Genomic DNA, 17,387 nt, shown 5'->3' on the forward strand with positions numbered 1-17,387 from the left:
CAGGCTCCCCTGTCCCTGGCATTCTCCAGGCAAGAACACTGGAGTGGGTTGCCATTTCCTTCTCCAATGCATGAAAGTGAAAAGTGAAAGTGAAGTCGCTCAGTTGTGTCCTACTCTTTGCGACCCCATGGACTGCAGCCTACCAGGCTCCTCCATCCATGGGATTTTCCAGGCAAGAATACTGGAGTGGGGTGCCATTGTCTTCTTCGCCAATGATGAGGGCTTTACACAAAGAAATACATTGTGCCACACTATGACTCTGAAAAGAAATGTTGCTTCTTTCCCCCTTCTGTAAAATGAGATTGATACTCAGAGTGCTGTAAATTATGTGCCCATAGTCACCCACCAAGTCAGGGGGCTTAATTGAGGTTGAAATTCAGGCAGTTAGTCCAGAGCTTGAGTTCATAGTCTTTTAGTCCTTAAGGCTTAGGAACCAGGTGGAATCAGGCATCATAGTTAGGAATTGATCATGAAGGGCCTTAAATCAAATAGATGGGTTTGGACTTTCCGGTGAGTTTTTAAAGTCATTGTCAACTATTTTGTTTCCCTTGTTATGAATAATATTTCTTATTCTTACAGACTCTTATTGTGGAGCATTCAGGAATTAAGAAATTTGAGAGAAAAAATTTCTTAATTACTCATTAATCCAGAGTGTAATGATAACAACTGTTAAGCTTCTAATATGTTTTTGCTTAGTGGCTCTTTTTGTATATTTGTCTATAAACATTTTACAGATTTTTTTTTTAATCACGCCATTCTCAATGGTTTTCCCCTTATGTGTTTTAACTATGGGAATTTCCCAACCCCAATAAGAAAGAATAAACTAATGAACTTCCATGTAATTTCATAATTAGTCTTACTGTTTTCATTATTGCCATTCCTATGACTGTTTTTTTATTTTTAAGGCTATTTTATCTTTATATAATGTTAAAACTATGGAAAAGTTGCAAAAATAGTATAAGGAGCTCTCATATACCTGTTACCCAAATTGACCAATTGTTTACATTTTGCCCATCTGCTCTGTACCTCCATCATCCAAATAACACCAGGAAGTTACTTGTATTCAATGACAGCTTATCTTAACTTTTTGCATGAAGGAAGCCCACATACCATGAAATCAGGAGGTGTCTTGGTAAGAGGGATTTCAGAAAGACTGATTGTAGAATTTTAGCATCACATACTTGGTAATGTTAGATATTATACTAAAGAATAGTGTTTTATCTAGCAAGTGTCTATTAAGTTAATCATAAGTAAGTAATGCCAGATAGCATATTGGATAATGTGCTATTAAATAATCCACAGTCTTGTATTTTGTTATGTTTTTTTTTAACTAGAAGTCTTCATAACTGGTTTACCCCCAGTTCAACGTCCAATTTTTTGCCTTATGTCGTATTTTTTGTTAATAAACATTTTACAGAATTTTTCTCATACTTTTCTTAATGTTCTTCTTTAATGTGGAATGATTCTACAACCTTTGTCTTTTTTGTTCTTGATATTTTGTGGGAGTATCAGTTCAGTCGCTAGTCGTGTCTGACTTTATGACCCCATGGACAGCATACCAGGCTTCCCTGTCCATCATCAACTCCTGGAGCTTGCTCAAACTCATGCCATCAAGTCAGTGATGCCATCAACCATCTCATCCTCTGTTGTCCCTTTCTCCTCCTGCCTTCTATCTTTCCCAGCATCAGGGTCTTTTCCAATGAGGCCGCTCTTCGCATCAGGTGGCCAAAGTATTGGAGCTTCAGCTTCAGCATCAGTCCTTCCAATGAATTTTCAGGGTTGATCTCCTTTAGGGTTGATGGGTTTGATCTCCTTGCTGTCCAAGGGACTCTCAGGAGCCTTCTCCAACACCACAGTTCAAAAGCATCAATTCTTTGATGCTCAGGTTTCTTTATGGTCCAACTCTCACATCCATACATGACTACTTGAAAAATCATAGCTTTGACTAGACGGACCTTTGTCAGTAGCATAATGTCTCTGCTTTTTAATATGCCAGCTAGGTTTTTGGGGGTGTATAGAGTCAAGTTATTTTGGAGAAAGTTCTTCGTTATGCATTGTTGGCAGGGATTCCACAGAAGTGGTGAGGTGTCCTTGTCACTGCAACATAGCTGGAGCCAGAGGATATCAGTATATCCCTATATTAGTAAACTCAGCTTTGTTTACTAGGCTCAGGTAATGTCTGTCAGATTTCTTCATTGTAATCTTTTTTAATTAATAAAGTTTTTTAATAGGGAGATATGTTTATTAATTTACATTGTACTGTAAAGAGAAGCTTCTCCTTCCCTACTTATTTATTCATTCATATATAAATATTAGTATTGACTCAAGCCATAAATTCATATTGAGAATCTAAATGACATGTAGATTAATAAACATTTACTTTTACCAGCCTGAAATATGTGTGTCATAGAATTCACCCATTTCAGGTGTACAGATGAATGATTTTTAGTAACTTTGCTCAGCAGTACAACTATCACCATAATAATTTGGAACATTTTCATTTCTGCAGTTGGATTCCTTAGTTAACCCCCATTCTCTCCCCAGAAACCCAGGGTACCACTAACATACTTTCTGTCTCCATAGATTTGCCTATTCTAGACATTTCATACAAATGGAATCATACAGTATGTAGTCTTTGGTGTCTGTCTTCTTTTGCTTTCCATAGCATTTGCAGGGTTTACCCATGTTGTAGCATAATCAGTACTGGATTCATTTTCATTCGTGCATAATATTCCATTGTATGAATATACCACAGTTTGTTCATTCACACATAGGCCAACATTCCAGTTGTTTCCAGTTCTAGGTTATTATGAGTAATGCTGCTATGAACGTTCATGCACTGTTTTCACAGGAAGCATCTGTGTGGATGAGCAGTGACCCAAGCTACTCTTTCGTGTCTTTTTCTGCCTTCTCAGACTCTCAGAACTCTCTCAGGCAGTTCTGACCTCCTAGAACCTGTATAACTCAGGACTGTGCCCATCCCTAGGCACAGGAGGAAACATGACCACATTCAAGGTGAGTAGCACCTGCCTTTCTCACTTTAAAGTTCCATCTCATTGCTCAGATTGTTACACGTTTGTTTCGGGATGACTCAAGCAGAACAGGAGACACGGGAGACATTGCATTGTCCTTCTTGAGTTTTCTTTGTGTTTCTTTTTATTTTATGTGATCATTATATATTTTATGGAGTAGAAAAATGACTAGAAATGAATAACTCTCCCATTTCATTACTTCTCTACTGGCAAACTAACTGTTTTTATTTTCTCTTTGTCTTTTCCTCATGTGCATTTATAACTGTATTTGTATTTATGGTGTACATCTAACTTTAAATTATGACTTTGTTCCTTTAATATTGTATATTTTTTAAAATGGGTACTTCACATTTGCCACTGTATTGATACACCTTTTTTTTTGGGGGGGGGCGCCTTTTTATTTTTGACTACTTTCCACCTGTAGACATTCAGGTGGTTTACAAATTTGACTGTTCTAGGCAACACTTAAGTGGAAGCTTTCTTCCATGATACCTTTTCCCCTCAAATCAGTTCTGAAAACAATGTCGGTATTGTCCTTGATGTACTATGCATTCAATATAGAAAGAGTACATTTGATCTGTGTTGTGTTGGCTGTTTCTTAGGTAGAATATCCAAATAACAGCATGGCACAGCTCTTCTTTCTTTCTTTCTTTCTCTCTCTCTGTCTCTCTTTCTTTTTTTTTTTTTTTGATGCACCACTCGGTTTGTGGGATTTTAGTTTGTTAAAAAGATCTGGGGAGACTTCCTGGTGGTCCGGTGGCTAAGATTCCATACTCCCAATGCAGAGGGCCTGAGTTCAATCCCTGGTCAGGGAACTAGCTCCCACATACCCCAACTAAAAATTTGCATGTCGCAACTGAAACCTGGTTCAGCCAAATAAATAAATAAATATATTTTTTTTAAAAGTTGGTATAACACCAGACACATGTAATGTCCATCTTACAGTCAGTGGCTACTTGAAAAGGGAAAGTGCCAAGAAGGTGGAGAGGGTGAGTAGGAAGTGAGTCCAGATTCTGAGGGACTTCAGTCAGTCTGTTGCCACTGAGGAAGGAGAATCACTGAGGAAGCCACTGAGGCTGAGGAAAATCCGTGTGTGGCACTGGCAGGATAGAAGAAGGGCTGGGAAGTCTACAAATTGACTGAAGTCCTTCAGAATCTGAACTCACATCTCACCCATCCTTTCTTTTCCATAGCCACACTTCCGAGGAGGCCAAGGAAAGTCAGTGTATGGTGTTGGACAGAAGGAGGGGGACTGGGAAGTCTACACATTTCCACAGGAGCCAGAATATCTTCTCATCACCCACCTCTCCTTCTTGGCTTTGTCCCTCTTCCACTGGACACTGTAAGATTGAGCTGAGATTGTTTGTTGTAGGAGGCAGTGACCTTCACGGATGTGGCTGTGACCTTCACGGAGGAGGAGTTGGGGCTGCTGGACTCGGCTCAGAAGAAGCTGTACCAGGATGTGATGCTGGAGAACTTCCGGAATCTGGTCTCAGTGGGTGAGGACAGGCGCCCTTTCTTTTTTAAAAAATATGTACTTGGCTGCTTCAAGTCTTAGTCGCGGTATGTGGAATCTAGTTCCCTGACCATGGATCAAACCCAGGCCCCCTGCATTGGGAGTGCAGAGTCTTAGTCACTGGACCACCAGAGAGGTCCCAGGCACCTTTTCTAGCAAGGTCATCTCCCTGGTTTGGCTTTGTGTCCTCAGATGTGGAAGGCTTTTGGGGTATTGAAATGGCATTTGGGGACCTGACTTTCATACCAAAGCTTTTTAACAAAATAAGGGAGAAAAATATCAGAATTCGTCAGGAAGAATGGAATACATTGCAGGAAAAACTCTGGCCAATTGTGTGAGTCATATAAGAACCAGTGAGGGGAGATTTAATTAAAATAGGCACTGATGAGAAATTGCTTTCTGTAATACTTACTGTATTTATGTGTCCAGGTCTTGAAATATTGGTATTTTGGGTTTTTTTGTGTGTTTTCCTTTTAACTTTTTGACTGCACCTTGGGCCATGAGGGATCTTAGTTCCCTGATCAGAGATCAAACCCGTGCCTCCTGCATAGAAACTCAGAGTCCTAATTGCTAGACCATCAAAGAAGTTCCAATATTTTTTCAAATAGGTCATGTTTTCTTAAAAATATTTTAATTACCCTCGTTTTGACTCACTGATCAACATTAAATACAGGAATCTTAATTTCCAGTAAATTGTACTGTTAGTGTATTCATTTTCTTTTCTTTTTTCTGACTTTAAATTTACTTATTTTTAATTGAAGGATAATTGCTTTACAGTATTGTGTTGGTTTCTACCACACGTCAACATGAATCAGCCACACAGTGTGTGTTCATTTAAAATATGTTACTCTGCATGTTCACAGGGTGTCACCCCTTCAGACATGATATATTTCACTTAGAAAAGGAAAAAAGGCTTTGGGTGGTGAAGACAGCAACCCAAAGAGAAGGAAAGTCAGGTAAGAACCAGGCAGATGGGGGTCCTTAGAGAAGCCCTCCCCTGTGTTTTTACTTCTCGTCTTTAACACCTTTGTACTGGTTGCCCTGCCCCTCCTATAGTCTGTTTTCCAAGTAGCAGCCAAGAGTGATGCTTAGGAAAGACTGCCATTCCTCTCTTCCAAATCTTTCATAGCTTTATATTTTTCTTAAAGTTAAACCTCTTAAAGTGGCTTCTGCAGTCCTCCAGGATCTGCTCATGGTCCCCCACTGTCTCTCTGATTCCTTTCCTCTCGCTCTTTGTCTCCCACCCATGCCATACACCACGCCAGGCTCAGACTCGCCAGGGATGCTGTGTCACCTGCGGCTGCCTGAAAAAATCACTGCAAACACCATAGCTTAACACAACACATGTTGAACATCTTACACTTCCAGAGGTCAGAGGTGTAGTGTGGTTTCACTTTGGAGGTTCTGGGGGAGAATCTGTATCTTTGCCTTTCCAGTGGCTCGTGGCCACCTTCCTCAATCTTCACAGCTAGCGACATCGCTTCTCTCTGCCCCGTCCTCCCTTGTCACGTGTCCCTCTTCTGCTTTTTTCCTGCATCACACTTCTGCTTCGTAGGAGACTTTTGATTGCATTGAGCCTCCCACTCCACCCCAAAGTAGAGGATGGACTTACATTTTAAGGTCAGCTAATCGGCAGCCTCAATCCTGTCTGCAATCTTAATTCCCCCTTTGCCACATAATCTGACATAGTCTAGGCTTCAAAAATCAGGATGTGAGTTCTTTGGGGGATAGTTACTGTGATCACAGCAGATACTTCCACCTGTGAGCCCTTAACTCCGCCAGACCTACTCTTCTACCTCTAGTCTTCCAGCTCCCTCCCTTTCTGCCTTCAGGTCTCCGCTCAGTTCCAGCATCATGAGAGAGGCCCTCTCTGACCACCCTGTGTAAAATTCTATCGTCCCTTTTCTCTCCTCATTCTGCATCTTACTGGATCTCACAGACTTTGCTTGTTTATCACCCCTTTCTCTGCATTGGAGTGTGATCACCAGGAGTGTGGAGTTTTGTCTGTCTTGAGTACCCGGAGCAGCCCAGTATGTGGCAGGCATCTGTAAATATTTGTTGACTCTGTGTAGGTTTGATGGGTGGGACGGGAGAGCTCTATTTCTCTCGGTGTGAAGGGGATAATTATAGGTCATGTAAAAACCAGAGTGAAGGAAGGAGGTAGCAGAGCATTTTTTGTCTTTTGATGATTGCCTATCTGATTGCTTTCTTTTTTTTCTTCCTTTCAGTTTTTAAAATTTAGTTAATTTTCCCAGTTCCTTTCTATTTTAATTTCTTTCCTTTTTTTCTTTAATTTAAATTGAAGAATAGTTGATTTACAATGTTGTGCTAATTTCTGCTGTGCAGCAAAGTAACTCAAGAAGTTAGACTCAGTTGTTGAGGTTTTTTTTTTTTTGTAAAACATGAACCATGGTAAGAAATGCATGCTTTGTCATAACCAAAACCTGCATTTCAGGTGTTGGAGATTTATATGTATCACTTTCATAGGTATTTCATGTGATGACCCCTTTCCTGTTGATGATGATACTGGTTCTTTTTTCTTTTTAAATATTTATTTTTATTTACTTTATTTTATTTGGCTGCACTGGATTTTCCAGAATGTCATATAGTTGGAATTATACAGTATGTATGCTTGTCAGATTGGTTTCTATTTAGAAACTTAGAAATACGTATTTACATTTCCTCCACATCTTTTCCTGGCTTGGTAGTACATCTCTTGTTAGCGCTGAATAATATTCCATTGTGTGGAAGTACCATACTTTTTATTTATACATTCACCTGCTGAAGGGCATCTTAGTTGCTTCCAAGTTTTGTTTACAGAAAAAGTTATTGCATCCCCTTAAAGTTCTAGTTGATTCATATTTTATTATCTATGTAACTTTTTTGTCTGCATCATTTACTAACTATAAAGTTTACTATCTGAGATTCTACACTGCCTTTGAATCCAATAGAAAGTGTCTATAGGTGAACAGTTTGAATCTAATGATCAATTTTTCAAGTTAAATTTTTGACGTCTAACTCGCACCTCATGGAGGAAGCTCACACCAGTGGGTTTTGCTACGCTTAGTGGTGGTGGGTAGGAGCGACCTGGACCACCACGTGGTTTCTGTTGGCATGCAAACCAGAGCACATGACACACAAAGGAAGAGACAAACTGAACATTCTCTGGATTCATTCACGTCTCATACTCTCTCCCAAATGGGAAATCTTGAAAACAGTGAACAGAACCTTCAGTTGTCCACATCTCTGAATTTTGTGTCTTTGCAGAAGAAAAGATCCAAAGTGAGATGGAGACTATTTCAGAAGTAGGACCACATGAAGAGCTTTCCTGCTGGCAGATCTGGCAACACATTGCAAGTGACTTAACCAGGTGGCAAGACTCCAGGATAAAACATTCTGAATTCCACCAACAACGTGACTCACCTAGCCAGAATGGGGCAGGACTATCTGTAATTCACACAGGCCAGACACCTTCTCAGTATAATGAATGTACAAAATCTTTTGGTGATCTCTCCAACTTTGATCTTCATCAACAAATTCACTCAGGAGAGAAGTGTCATACATGTTGTGAGTGTGGAAAAAGCTTCTGTTACAGCTCAGCACTTCGCATTCATCAGAGAGTTCACTCGGGAGAGAAACGCTATAAGTGTGATGAGTGTGGCAAGGAATTCAGCCAGAGTTCACAGCTGCAAATTCATCAGAAAGTCCACACTGTAGAGAAGCCATTCAGATGTGAGCAGTGTGGGAAAGGCTTCAGTCGTAGATCAACACTTACTGTTCATTGTAAATTACACACGGGAGAGAAACCTTACAATTGTGACAAATGTGGAAGGGCTTTCATTCATGCTTCACATCTTCAGGAACATCAGAGAATCCACACTGGGGAGAAACCGTTCAAATGTGATATATGTGGTAAGAACTTCCGCCGCAGATCAGCACTTAACAGTCATTGTATGGTCCACACTGGAGAGAAACCGTACAAATGTGAGGAGTGTGGGAAGTGTTTCACTTGTAGCTCAAATCTGCATATCCACCAGAGGGTCCACACAGGAGAGAAACCTTATAAATGTGAGGAGTGCAGTAAATGCTTCGTTCAGCCTTCACAATTTCAGGCCCATCGAAGAATTCACACCGGAGAGAAACCATATGTATGTAAAGTGTGTGGTAAGGGCTTCATTTACAGTTCAAGTTTTCAAGCCCATCAGGGAGTCCACACAGGAGAGAAACCATACACATGCAATGAGTGTGGGAAGAACTTCAGGATGAAAATCCATTATCAAGTTCATCTGGTTGTCCACACAGGAGAGAAACCCTATAAATGTGAGGTATGTGGGAAAGGCTTTCGTCAGAGTTCGTATCTTAAAATCCATCAGAAGGCCCACAGCATAGAGAAGCCCTACAAGTGCGAGGAGTGCGGGCAGGGCTTCAATCAGAGTTCACGACTTCAGATCCACCAGCTGATCCATACTGGTGAGAAACCATACAAATGCGAAGAGTGTGGGAAGGGATTCAGTCGTAGAGCAGATCTTAAAATTCACTGCAGAATCCACACTGGAGAGAAACCGTATAATTGTGAGGAGTGTGGAAAAGTCTTTAGTCAGGCCTCTCATCTTCTGACCCATCAGAGAGTCCACAGTGGAGAAAAGCCATTCAAATGTGAAAAGTGTGGCAAGAGCTTCAGTCGGAGTTCACACCTTCAAGCCCACCAAAAAGTCCACACTGGAGAGAAGCCATACAAATGTGAGGAGTGTGGGAAGGGCTTCAAGTGGAGCCTGAACCTCGACATGCATCAGAGGGTCCACACAGGAGAGAAACCATATAAGTGTGGGGAGTGTGGGAAGTACTTCAGTCAGGCCTCAAGTCTTCAGCTTCATCAGAGTGTCCACACTGGAGAGAAGCCCTACAGATGTGACGTGTGTGGTAAAGTCTTCAGTCGGTCTTCACAGCTTCAGTATCACAGGCGAGTCCACACAGGGGAGAAACCTTACAAGTGTGAGATGTGTGGTAAGAGCTTCAGTTGGCGCTCCAATCTTGTAAGTCATCACAAAATTCATACTGGAGGTACCTGAAAGTGATGAGAGTGTTAAGAACATCAGGGAACTGTCAAAGGAAAGAAGTTCCACAAAATGATTATTTCAAAAAACTCATGTGCAACCCTGAATTCTTGCAAGTGTCAGGTCTCATAGGAGGGAAGGTATTGCGTGTCGAAGCAGTAGCTGAACATATCCCAGTGTTCACCAGACCACACAGCAGAAACCTCCTCTGAGTGGTGCAGTAAGGGTTGCATTCAGAACTTTGACATTTGTCAGATACCACTTAGGGAGATAGCACTTAGAGAGGAAGAGTTTGGTCTTGCCTTTAATGAAAGTGTAAGGATGGGCTTGTCAAAACTGATGTCCAGGAGAACGTGAGCTCCATGAGGGCAGGGACTTGGATGCTGAATCTACACAACCTTAACATCGACTCTTGCTTGTAGGTGTGCTCAGCTCATGTATGTTAAATAAACCAAAAGGGGGAAATGTACACTATATGAAAATTGTTTCAGAGGAGGAAACCTACCAAGTAAAATTAATTCAGGAAGTGATCATTTGTTGAAGTACAGAAAACCACTTGATATTGTAATCTGCAGTATTAATATGATATGAGCCTATTGCAGCTGGCTCCTTGCCTCCCACAGCCTCTGTTCTCAAGTAGGGTTATTTTCTGAGGCCCTGTCTAGTTTTCCAAGGATTGTGTCTAATATAAAATTGAACTGTTTCGTGATTTTTTTTCCTGACAGTACAAACTGAAAATGTTACTAACTTTGCAACAATAGGTAACTGCATACTTTACAATTGATTTTTTTGTGAGTCACTCAATGTTAAGGCGGGATTTACTGTAACATTTTGAAAATGTCACAAAAATTGTCACTAGAAAAAATTTTATTGGTCAACCTTGAACTTACTGATTTCTAATTCCCTGCATTTTTATCCAGACTTTGAAATGTTTGCTTACTAAGAACTGTAGCATTTCTTCTGTCCAAACTTCTCAGGTAGAGGCTGTGCCATATTCTTCACACACATCCATGAAGAAAATACCCAGGAAACTTGTAGGAATTTGATAAAATTATTAAATGTATTATGAGGCAAGATTGACATTTATGTCCTTTGACCTACTGGTTAGCAGTAAAGCATGGTTTTGGGAAAGGAGTACTTATCAGTATATAGGTTATGTATCTCTTTGATCTCAAATTCATATAATTGAGTACTTTTGACTATGAGGTTAAGATACGAAAAAGATAAGCATCACATCAATGATGTCACTGAATTTTTTTAATGGAAATAAGTGTACAGCTGTAGGAATTTGAGTTTTGCTATATTTGTATATTAATCGGAAGCCATTAAAATTATGGCAAATATAATGGCAAGAGATACACAATATGGGCTTTGAGAGGTCACAGATTGTAACCTTCAGATTATATTGAATCTGTGTGTGTGTGTGCATGTATGTGTGTGCAGGTATGTGTGTTCATGCACACATACATCTGTATGTAGACATGCATAAGATCGTGTGTAAAGGGATACTCTTCCATAGTGGTTTTCCTTAGTTAGGAGCATTTTGTGGTATTTTTTTCATTTTATAATTTCATGTTATGGTTTTTTCATTGACTAGTACTATCAAAGCAAGAAATTACAATAGAATTTGAAAAAATTACTACTAAATATCCCTTGTAGTTAACACCTCATAATATGATTGTTCTATATTGTCATAAGGCATATAAAGATCAAAATTATGATAGGATCCCAGAAGCCAATTTCAAAATTAAAAAAAAAAGATTGTTTTGCATACACAGATAAATTGATGTTTCAACTATTGAATCTTTATGCTGTACTTTAAATACATAACATGGAGAGGGCAAATTCAGTAGCTGGAAACGAAGTAGATATACATTTAGTGGCATCTGACTCTGCGACCCTGTGGACTGTATCCTGACAGGCTCCTCTGTCCATGGAATTCTCCAGGCAAGAATACTGGAGTGTGTTGCCATGCCCTCTTCCAGGGCATTTTCCGACCCAGGTATTGACCCCATCTCCTGCACTGCCGGCAGATTCTTTACATGTGTGGCTCAGCTGGTAAAGAATCCACAAAATACCACAAAATGCAATGTGGGAAACCTGGGTTGGGAAGATCCCCCAGAGAAGGGAAAGGCTACCCACTCCAGTATTCTGGCCTGGAGAATTCCACGGACTGTATAGTCCATGGGGTCGCAGAGTGGGACAGGATTGAGCGACTTCCACTTATACTGTTGAAAAGATGTGCGTGAGGAGGGAACACAGAATTACAACAGAGGACCCTCGGTGTGGAACCAGTAAGGACAAAGCATGTTTGGTCACATTTCAGGTATTGAGGTATTTTGACTTTTGACTATAGCCCATTGCAAAGAAAGCCGTTTCCTTCTCTTATTTCAACAGTAAAACTCTGGGGTTTACCAGGAAGCCTCTGTGGCTGGTAATGCATTTATGTCACTTAGGCCTTTGGACATGTCCAAAGTGCTTCTAAGCTTGTAACCCTGTTCTAAGGCTGACGCGGTAGACTGGCAAGAGATTTGCCTGAGACCTTAGGGGTTAAGGGAAGTGAAAACTAGGGGAACTAGCCACTTCCTCATCAGGGGGCGAGGCTTTGACGGTTTTCCGCTCGGACCTTCGCGGGAAGTGTAGTCCAAGAGGGCGGTAGTGCGGAGGGCTCACACGCACTCCCTTTGCATTCTGGAATGTGTAGTCCAAAGCTCCGTGTAGGCTCGTCTACTGCAGCTATAGTAAGGCTGGACTGCGACTGTCTCCCCGCGGAATTCTGGGAAGTGTAGTCCAGGAGCTCCGGGTAGTCCTAGGCCCTTCGGCCCCAGGAGGAAGAGGTAGCCGCCATCTTTCGCTTGATGATGGTGTTTAAGGTCCGCTTTTCACGATCCATTCAAACTCCCCCGAAATGCGCTTGGGGCCAGCATCTCCTGACCTTTCATTTGGAGAGAAAGAGAAGCAGCGGCTAGAAGCAGAGGTTTGACGGCCAAGGGTGATGATGTTCGTGTCCCTGGGCTGAGCGTTTGGTAGCATCCCGGGATGGGGCGGGCTCAGGTCGTGCTTCTTGGGATTTGAGGGTCTCCCCGGCTTTCTGCACCTCTAACCTGACCTCCCACTTATGAAGGTAACTCTGGCTTCATACTCTGTCACACTGGCTGAGTTGCTTAACCGTTTTGTGCCTCCGTTGCTGTTCCGTAAAAGAGAAATAAAAGCAATGGTTTCTTAATACAGTATTTGGAGAAAAAAGAGATAGCAAAAGGTCAACAATTGCCTGACACATAATTGTTATTAATGCTACTGTAATTCAGAAGCACCTGGATTCTCACAGTGAGATTCTGAGAGCCCAGGAAGCCGAATTATCCTGAACTCCAGACTTGTTTAGAAAAGAGAGGGTTTCTTCTAGCTGGTACAAGAGGGTGTGAAATATAGGGGATACAAACACAATCCTGGGATTTCACAACCTCCTTTCCTTCCCCAGCCTTGACTTCTCAAAAAGCACTACACAAAGGAAGAGGCAACAGAGACCCTGCGGAGTAGAACTTGGCATTCTTCTGTTTAAGATGCATAAACTGTAGAACGTATGGGCATGAGTAATGATTGTAGCTATGCCTTGGTTACTTAAGTTCCATTCCAAAAGCTTTATACTGATGAACACGTTTCCATCACACTGGCTCTGTGCATCGGTACTGCTGTTTTCTCTGCTTTAGAGATAAGGAGATGTAGCCAGGGAACACAACCCTGTTGGCCCATCCTCACCTGAATAGTAAGAAGCAGAGCTGCAGTTGTAACCCCAGGCAGGCTGAGTCCAACACCTTAGTTTGCTAATCTCTTTGATATATTCTTGTTGAGCATAGGGAACTGACTAGAATTTCCTCATGAAAGTAGGTTGGGACTTAAATGTGGGGACCTTGAGAGCAAGGTTTAGGTTATTCTATGGAGTTTTTTTCTCTGGTCGTTGTGTTTTTTTGTGTGTGGTTTCTTTGGCCTCACCACACAGCTTGCTGGATCTTAGTTCCCTGACCAGGGATTGAACCAGGGCCCATGGCAGTGAAAGTACCGAGTCCTAACCAGGGACCACCAGGGAATTCCCTAGTCTATCAATTTTAAGATAGTTTTCTCAACTGGGTCATTTATTTTATTTCAAATAATATTTATATTACAGAAGTAACAATCATTACGGTAAATGCGGATATAAAGAAAAATTTTAATTACCCATAAGTTTAGGATGTAAAGATAACAGCTGTTAATGTTTTAGTGCCTTTTTGTCTGGTTACTCTTTGTTTATGTGTCTGTTTAGTGGAGGCTGTTTTCTTTGGGACTGAGGTTACACTGCCTTGCTACTCAAATTGTGGTCCACAGACCAGCAGCATTGGCATCACTTGGGTAGGAAGGCCCAGCCTTGAGCCCCATTCAGGACCTTCTTATTTAGAATTTCTGCACAGGGGGCCCAGAAGTCTGCATTCCAACAAGATCCTGTAGTAACTCCCCTGCACGTGAAAATATGAGAAGCTCAGGAAAGGATCTTGTCTGGAAACTGAGGCCGAGGAAATTGCTGGATGTTGCAGATAAAGCTGAGCTTGATAAAGCAGAGCTTTACTCAGTCTGAGGATCTTATTACCCCACTAATGATTGTTACTTGTCAGGGATCCTTGCAAAAAATCCTCACTTGAGCAAAAGGTAGCTAGCAAGTATAGAATCAAAATGGAAGAGTATTAGATGTGAAGATATATCCCTTCCAGGCTTTTGGGGATAGATTCATTGCTATCTTTTATTTAAACTAGAGTCCTGTTGCTGCTGTGTAGTTGCTAAATTATGTCTGACTCTCTGGGACCCCATGAACTGTAGCCCACCAGGCAGCTCTGTCCATGAGATTTTCCAGGCAGGAGTACCGGAGTGGGTTGCCTTTTCCTTCTCTAGGGGATCTTTCTCACCCAGGGATTAAACCCGAGTCTCCTGCTTGGTAGGCGGATTCTTTACCACTGAGCCACCTGGAAAGCCTCGTAAACTAGAGTACTTGAGCCTAAAGTGGGAAGATCAACTGGTAGTTATTGTTAATTTGTACTAGATATTTTTGCCATAGACATCATCAATGAACCACTACTATTATTACTATTGTTATTACTATGACTGTTTCTTAGCTTCTCTTTTTAAGTTTTATTTATTAAAATATTTATTGAAGTATAGTTGATATGCTGTTATATGTTTTCTATAACTTTATTTTCATTAAAATATTAGTAATATAAAAATAATTTCAAACAGAAAAGTTGCAAAAATAGTATAAGGAATTCTCATATACTCTTTATGTGGAGTCACCAAGTATTTCTGTTTTGCTCAGTTGCTCATCTGTGACCGCCAGGCAGCAGCCACCAGGAACATACCTGTAATCAAAGAGCTCAGTTTGTTTGAGCTTACTGCAGCAAGGACGCCTGTGCAGCACTGGTGTCCCGGTAAGGAGGCCGTGAGGTATGGCTGCTTCTACGGTTTCGGTTTGTGTTAACTGAGTTGGGGAGAGCTTTAGGCAGTGAGGGTTTGTTCTGGATTGGATGGTGTCAAGAAGGAGATGCAATTTGACTACTGAATATCGTAATGATTTGCATCTAGTGGATGAAAGAAGCAAAATGGGACTGGAGTCACTATTAATGAAGTGGTCCATCACTCATGTTTGCTGAGAGGACAGTTCTTTGGTTTTTGTTTTTTAATATTATTTACTTGTGACTGCATCAGGTCTTAGTTTTGACAAATAGGCTTAGTGGCTCCACAGTATGTGGGCTCTTAGTTCCCCGACCAGGGGTCCAGCCCACATCCCCTAAATTGGAAGGTGGATTCTCAACCCCTGGACTACCAGGGAAGTCCCACTTCTTTGGTTATTTTTGTCTGTGTTAAGGAGCAGCTTGTCTTTTTCTCATTTCAATACAGTTCTTGTTGATCAGTTGAAAACAGCAAGTTCGAGCCGTTTCTGTTGCTAGTTCTCAGTGCAGTGTGGTTTTTCATGGCTTTATCATGCTTGTTTATTTTTTCGTTTGCAGAGCCAGTTGATCAAAAGGAGGTTAACGACATTGGTAACACACTTCTATCTAATGCACAGCCCATATTTACATTTTTTATTAGCCTTTTCTTTAAGATCTTGTTTAAAATTGAAATCTAGTTGATCTATAATATCATGTTTATTTCACAGCACAATGATTCAGTTATTTTTCAGATTCTTTTCCCTTACAGATTACTACAAAATGTCGAGTATAATTTCCCTGTGCCATACAGTCAGTCCTTGTTGGTTCCAGTAAAGTCTTGGCGAGCCACTTTTCTTCTTCAAGGAGTCCAGTTATATGCATTGCACTTAGTTTTTGTTTCATTAGTCTTCCTTAGCCCAGAATGACTCCTCAGACTTTTTGGCTTTTGATATTTTTGAAGAGTATTGATAAATTATGTTGTGGGAGGGCCCTCTTTTTTGGTTTCTCTGACCTTTGTTCATAATTAGGTTCAGGTTATACATGATCATTTTTTAAATAATTTTATTTATTTATTTATTCTTGGCTGTGCTGGGTCTTCGTTGCTTCACAGGCTTTTCTCTAGTTATGGCGAGCACTCTAGTTGCACAGGCTTCTCATCGTGGTGGCTTTTCTTGTTGTGGAGCACAGGTTCTACTGCTTGTGGGCTCAGTAGTTGTGAAACAGAGGCTTAGTTGCTCCACAGCATGTGGTATCTTCCCAGATCCGGGGTAGAACCCATGTCTTCTGCATTAGTAGACAGGTTCCTCACTACTGAGCCACCTAAGGAAGCTGTGGTTTGTCTGATGCTTGTTGATGATTAGATTCAGGTTATGCACTTTAAAAAATCACTTTATTAATTGGTGTTTGGCTGTGCTGGGTCTTCGTTGCTGCACGGGCTTCTCCTTGCAGTGGCTTCTCCTTGTGGAGCATAGGCTCTAGGCCACGTGGGCTTCAGTAGTTGCAGCTTGAGGGCTCAGGAGTTGCGGCTCACGGGCTCTAGAGCACAGTCAGGCTCCGTAGTTGGGACACATGGGTTTAGTTGCTTCATAACATGTGGGGTCTTCCTGGACCAGGGATCAAACTCATCTCCTGCACTGGCAGGTGGATTCTTTACCACTGAGCGACCAGGGAAGCCCTGGTTTATCTGATATTTGTTCATAATTGGATTCAGGTTACCCATTATTAACACTGATGCCCCAGAAGTGGTGAGGCAGCCCTCTAAGGCATCATACCAAGCAAATGTCAGTTTGTGGGTGTGTTCCAGCTGGTGATTTCAGCTTTGTGTGCTTGGTTAAGGTGTCTGGGAAGTAACTGTTGTCCTTTTTGCAATTAATATTTTGAAACAATGTGGCTATCTTACTCCCCACTAAACTTTTCCAAATTTTACCACCCGTTGATGATTTTCTCTTTCATTCTACAGTTGTTAGTTTGTGTTCTACAGTGGGGAGGAGCTCTCTCTTCTTATCCATTTATTTCTTAAACATTTCTTTATGTATAATTCAGATTCCTGTATGGAATTTTTCGGTATGGACTGTCAAGGTGTTTTTTATTATTGTTGCAGAATCCAGGCTTTTATTAGTTCTCTTTACATCTATGCATAATTGTCAAAAGGGTACTTCCTGCTTAAAAAGAAACAGTGTATTTTTATATCTTTTATAAAAAGTTGCCTATTTCAGGTTAAATATTAATGTTGTGGTAACAAAATTATGAGGAATACAGGCAGAGATTTGCAGAACCCTAAAAACTTCCATTTCGGGACAACAGCGTGGGACCTGCCTGTATTTGACAGTGTTCTGTT

General features: G+C 41.1%; 1 protein-coding gene across 1 annotated transcript; it reads left to right on the plus strand.

Moving 5' to 3' along the window:
• The first annotated feature begins 3,000 nt into the window (after positions 1-3,000).
• LOC128063456 (zinc finger protein 234-like) lies at positions 3,001-9,617 on the plus strand. The gene is made up of 4 exons (XM_052656221.1): positions 3,001-3,015; positions 4,405-4,531; positions 5,412-5,504; positions 7,816-9,617. Exons 1-4 carry the CDS (start codon positions 3,001-3,003, stop codon positions 9,615-9,617), a joined length of 2,037 nt encoding a protein of 678 aa, XP_052512181.1.
• Positions 9,618-17,387: the final 7,770 nt, after the last annotated feature.

This window comes from Budorcas taxicolor, chromosome 18 (assembly GCF_023091745.1).
Source record: "Budorcas taxicolor isolate Tak-1 chromosome 18, Takin1.1, whole genome shotgun sequence".
Classification (NCBI taxonomy): Eukaryota; Metazoa; Chordata; class Mammalia; order Artiodactyla; family Bovidae; genus Budorcas; species Budorcas taxicolor.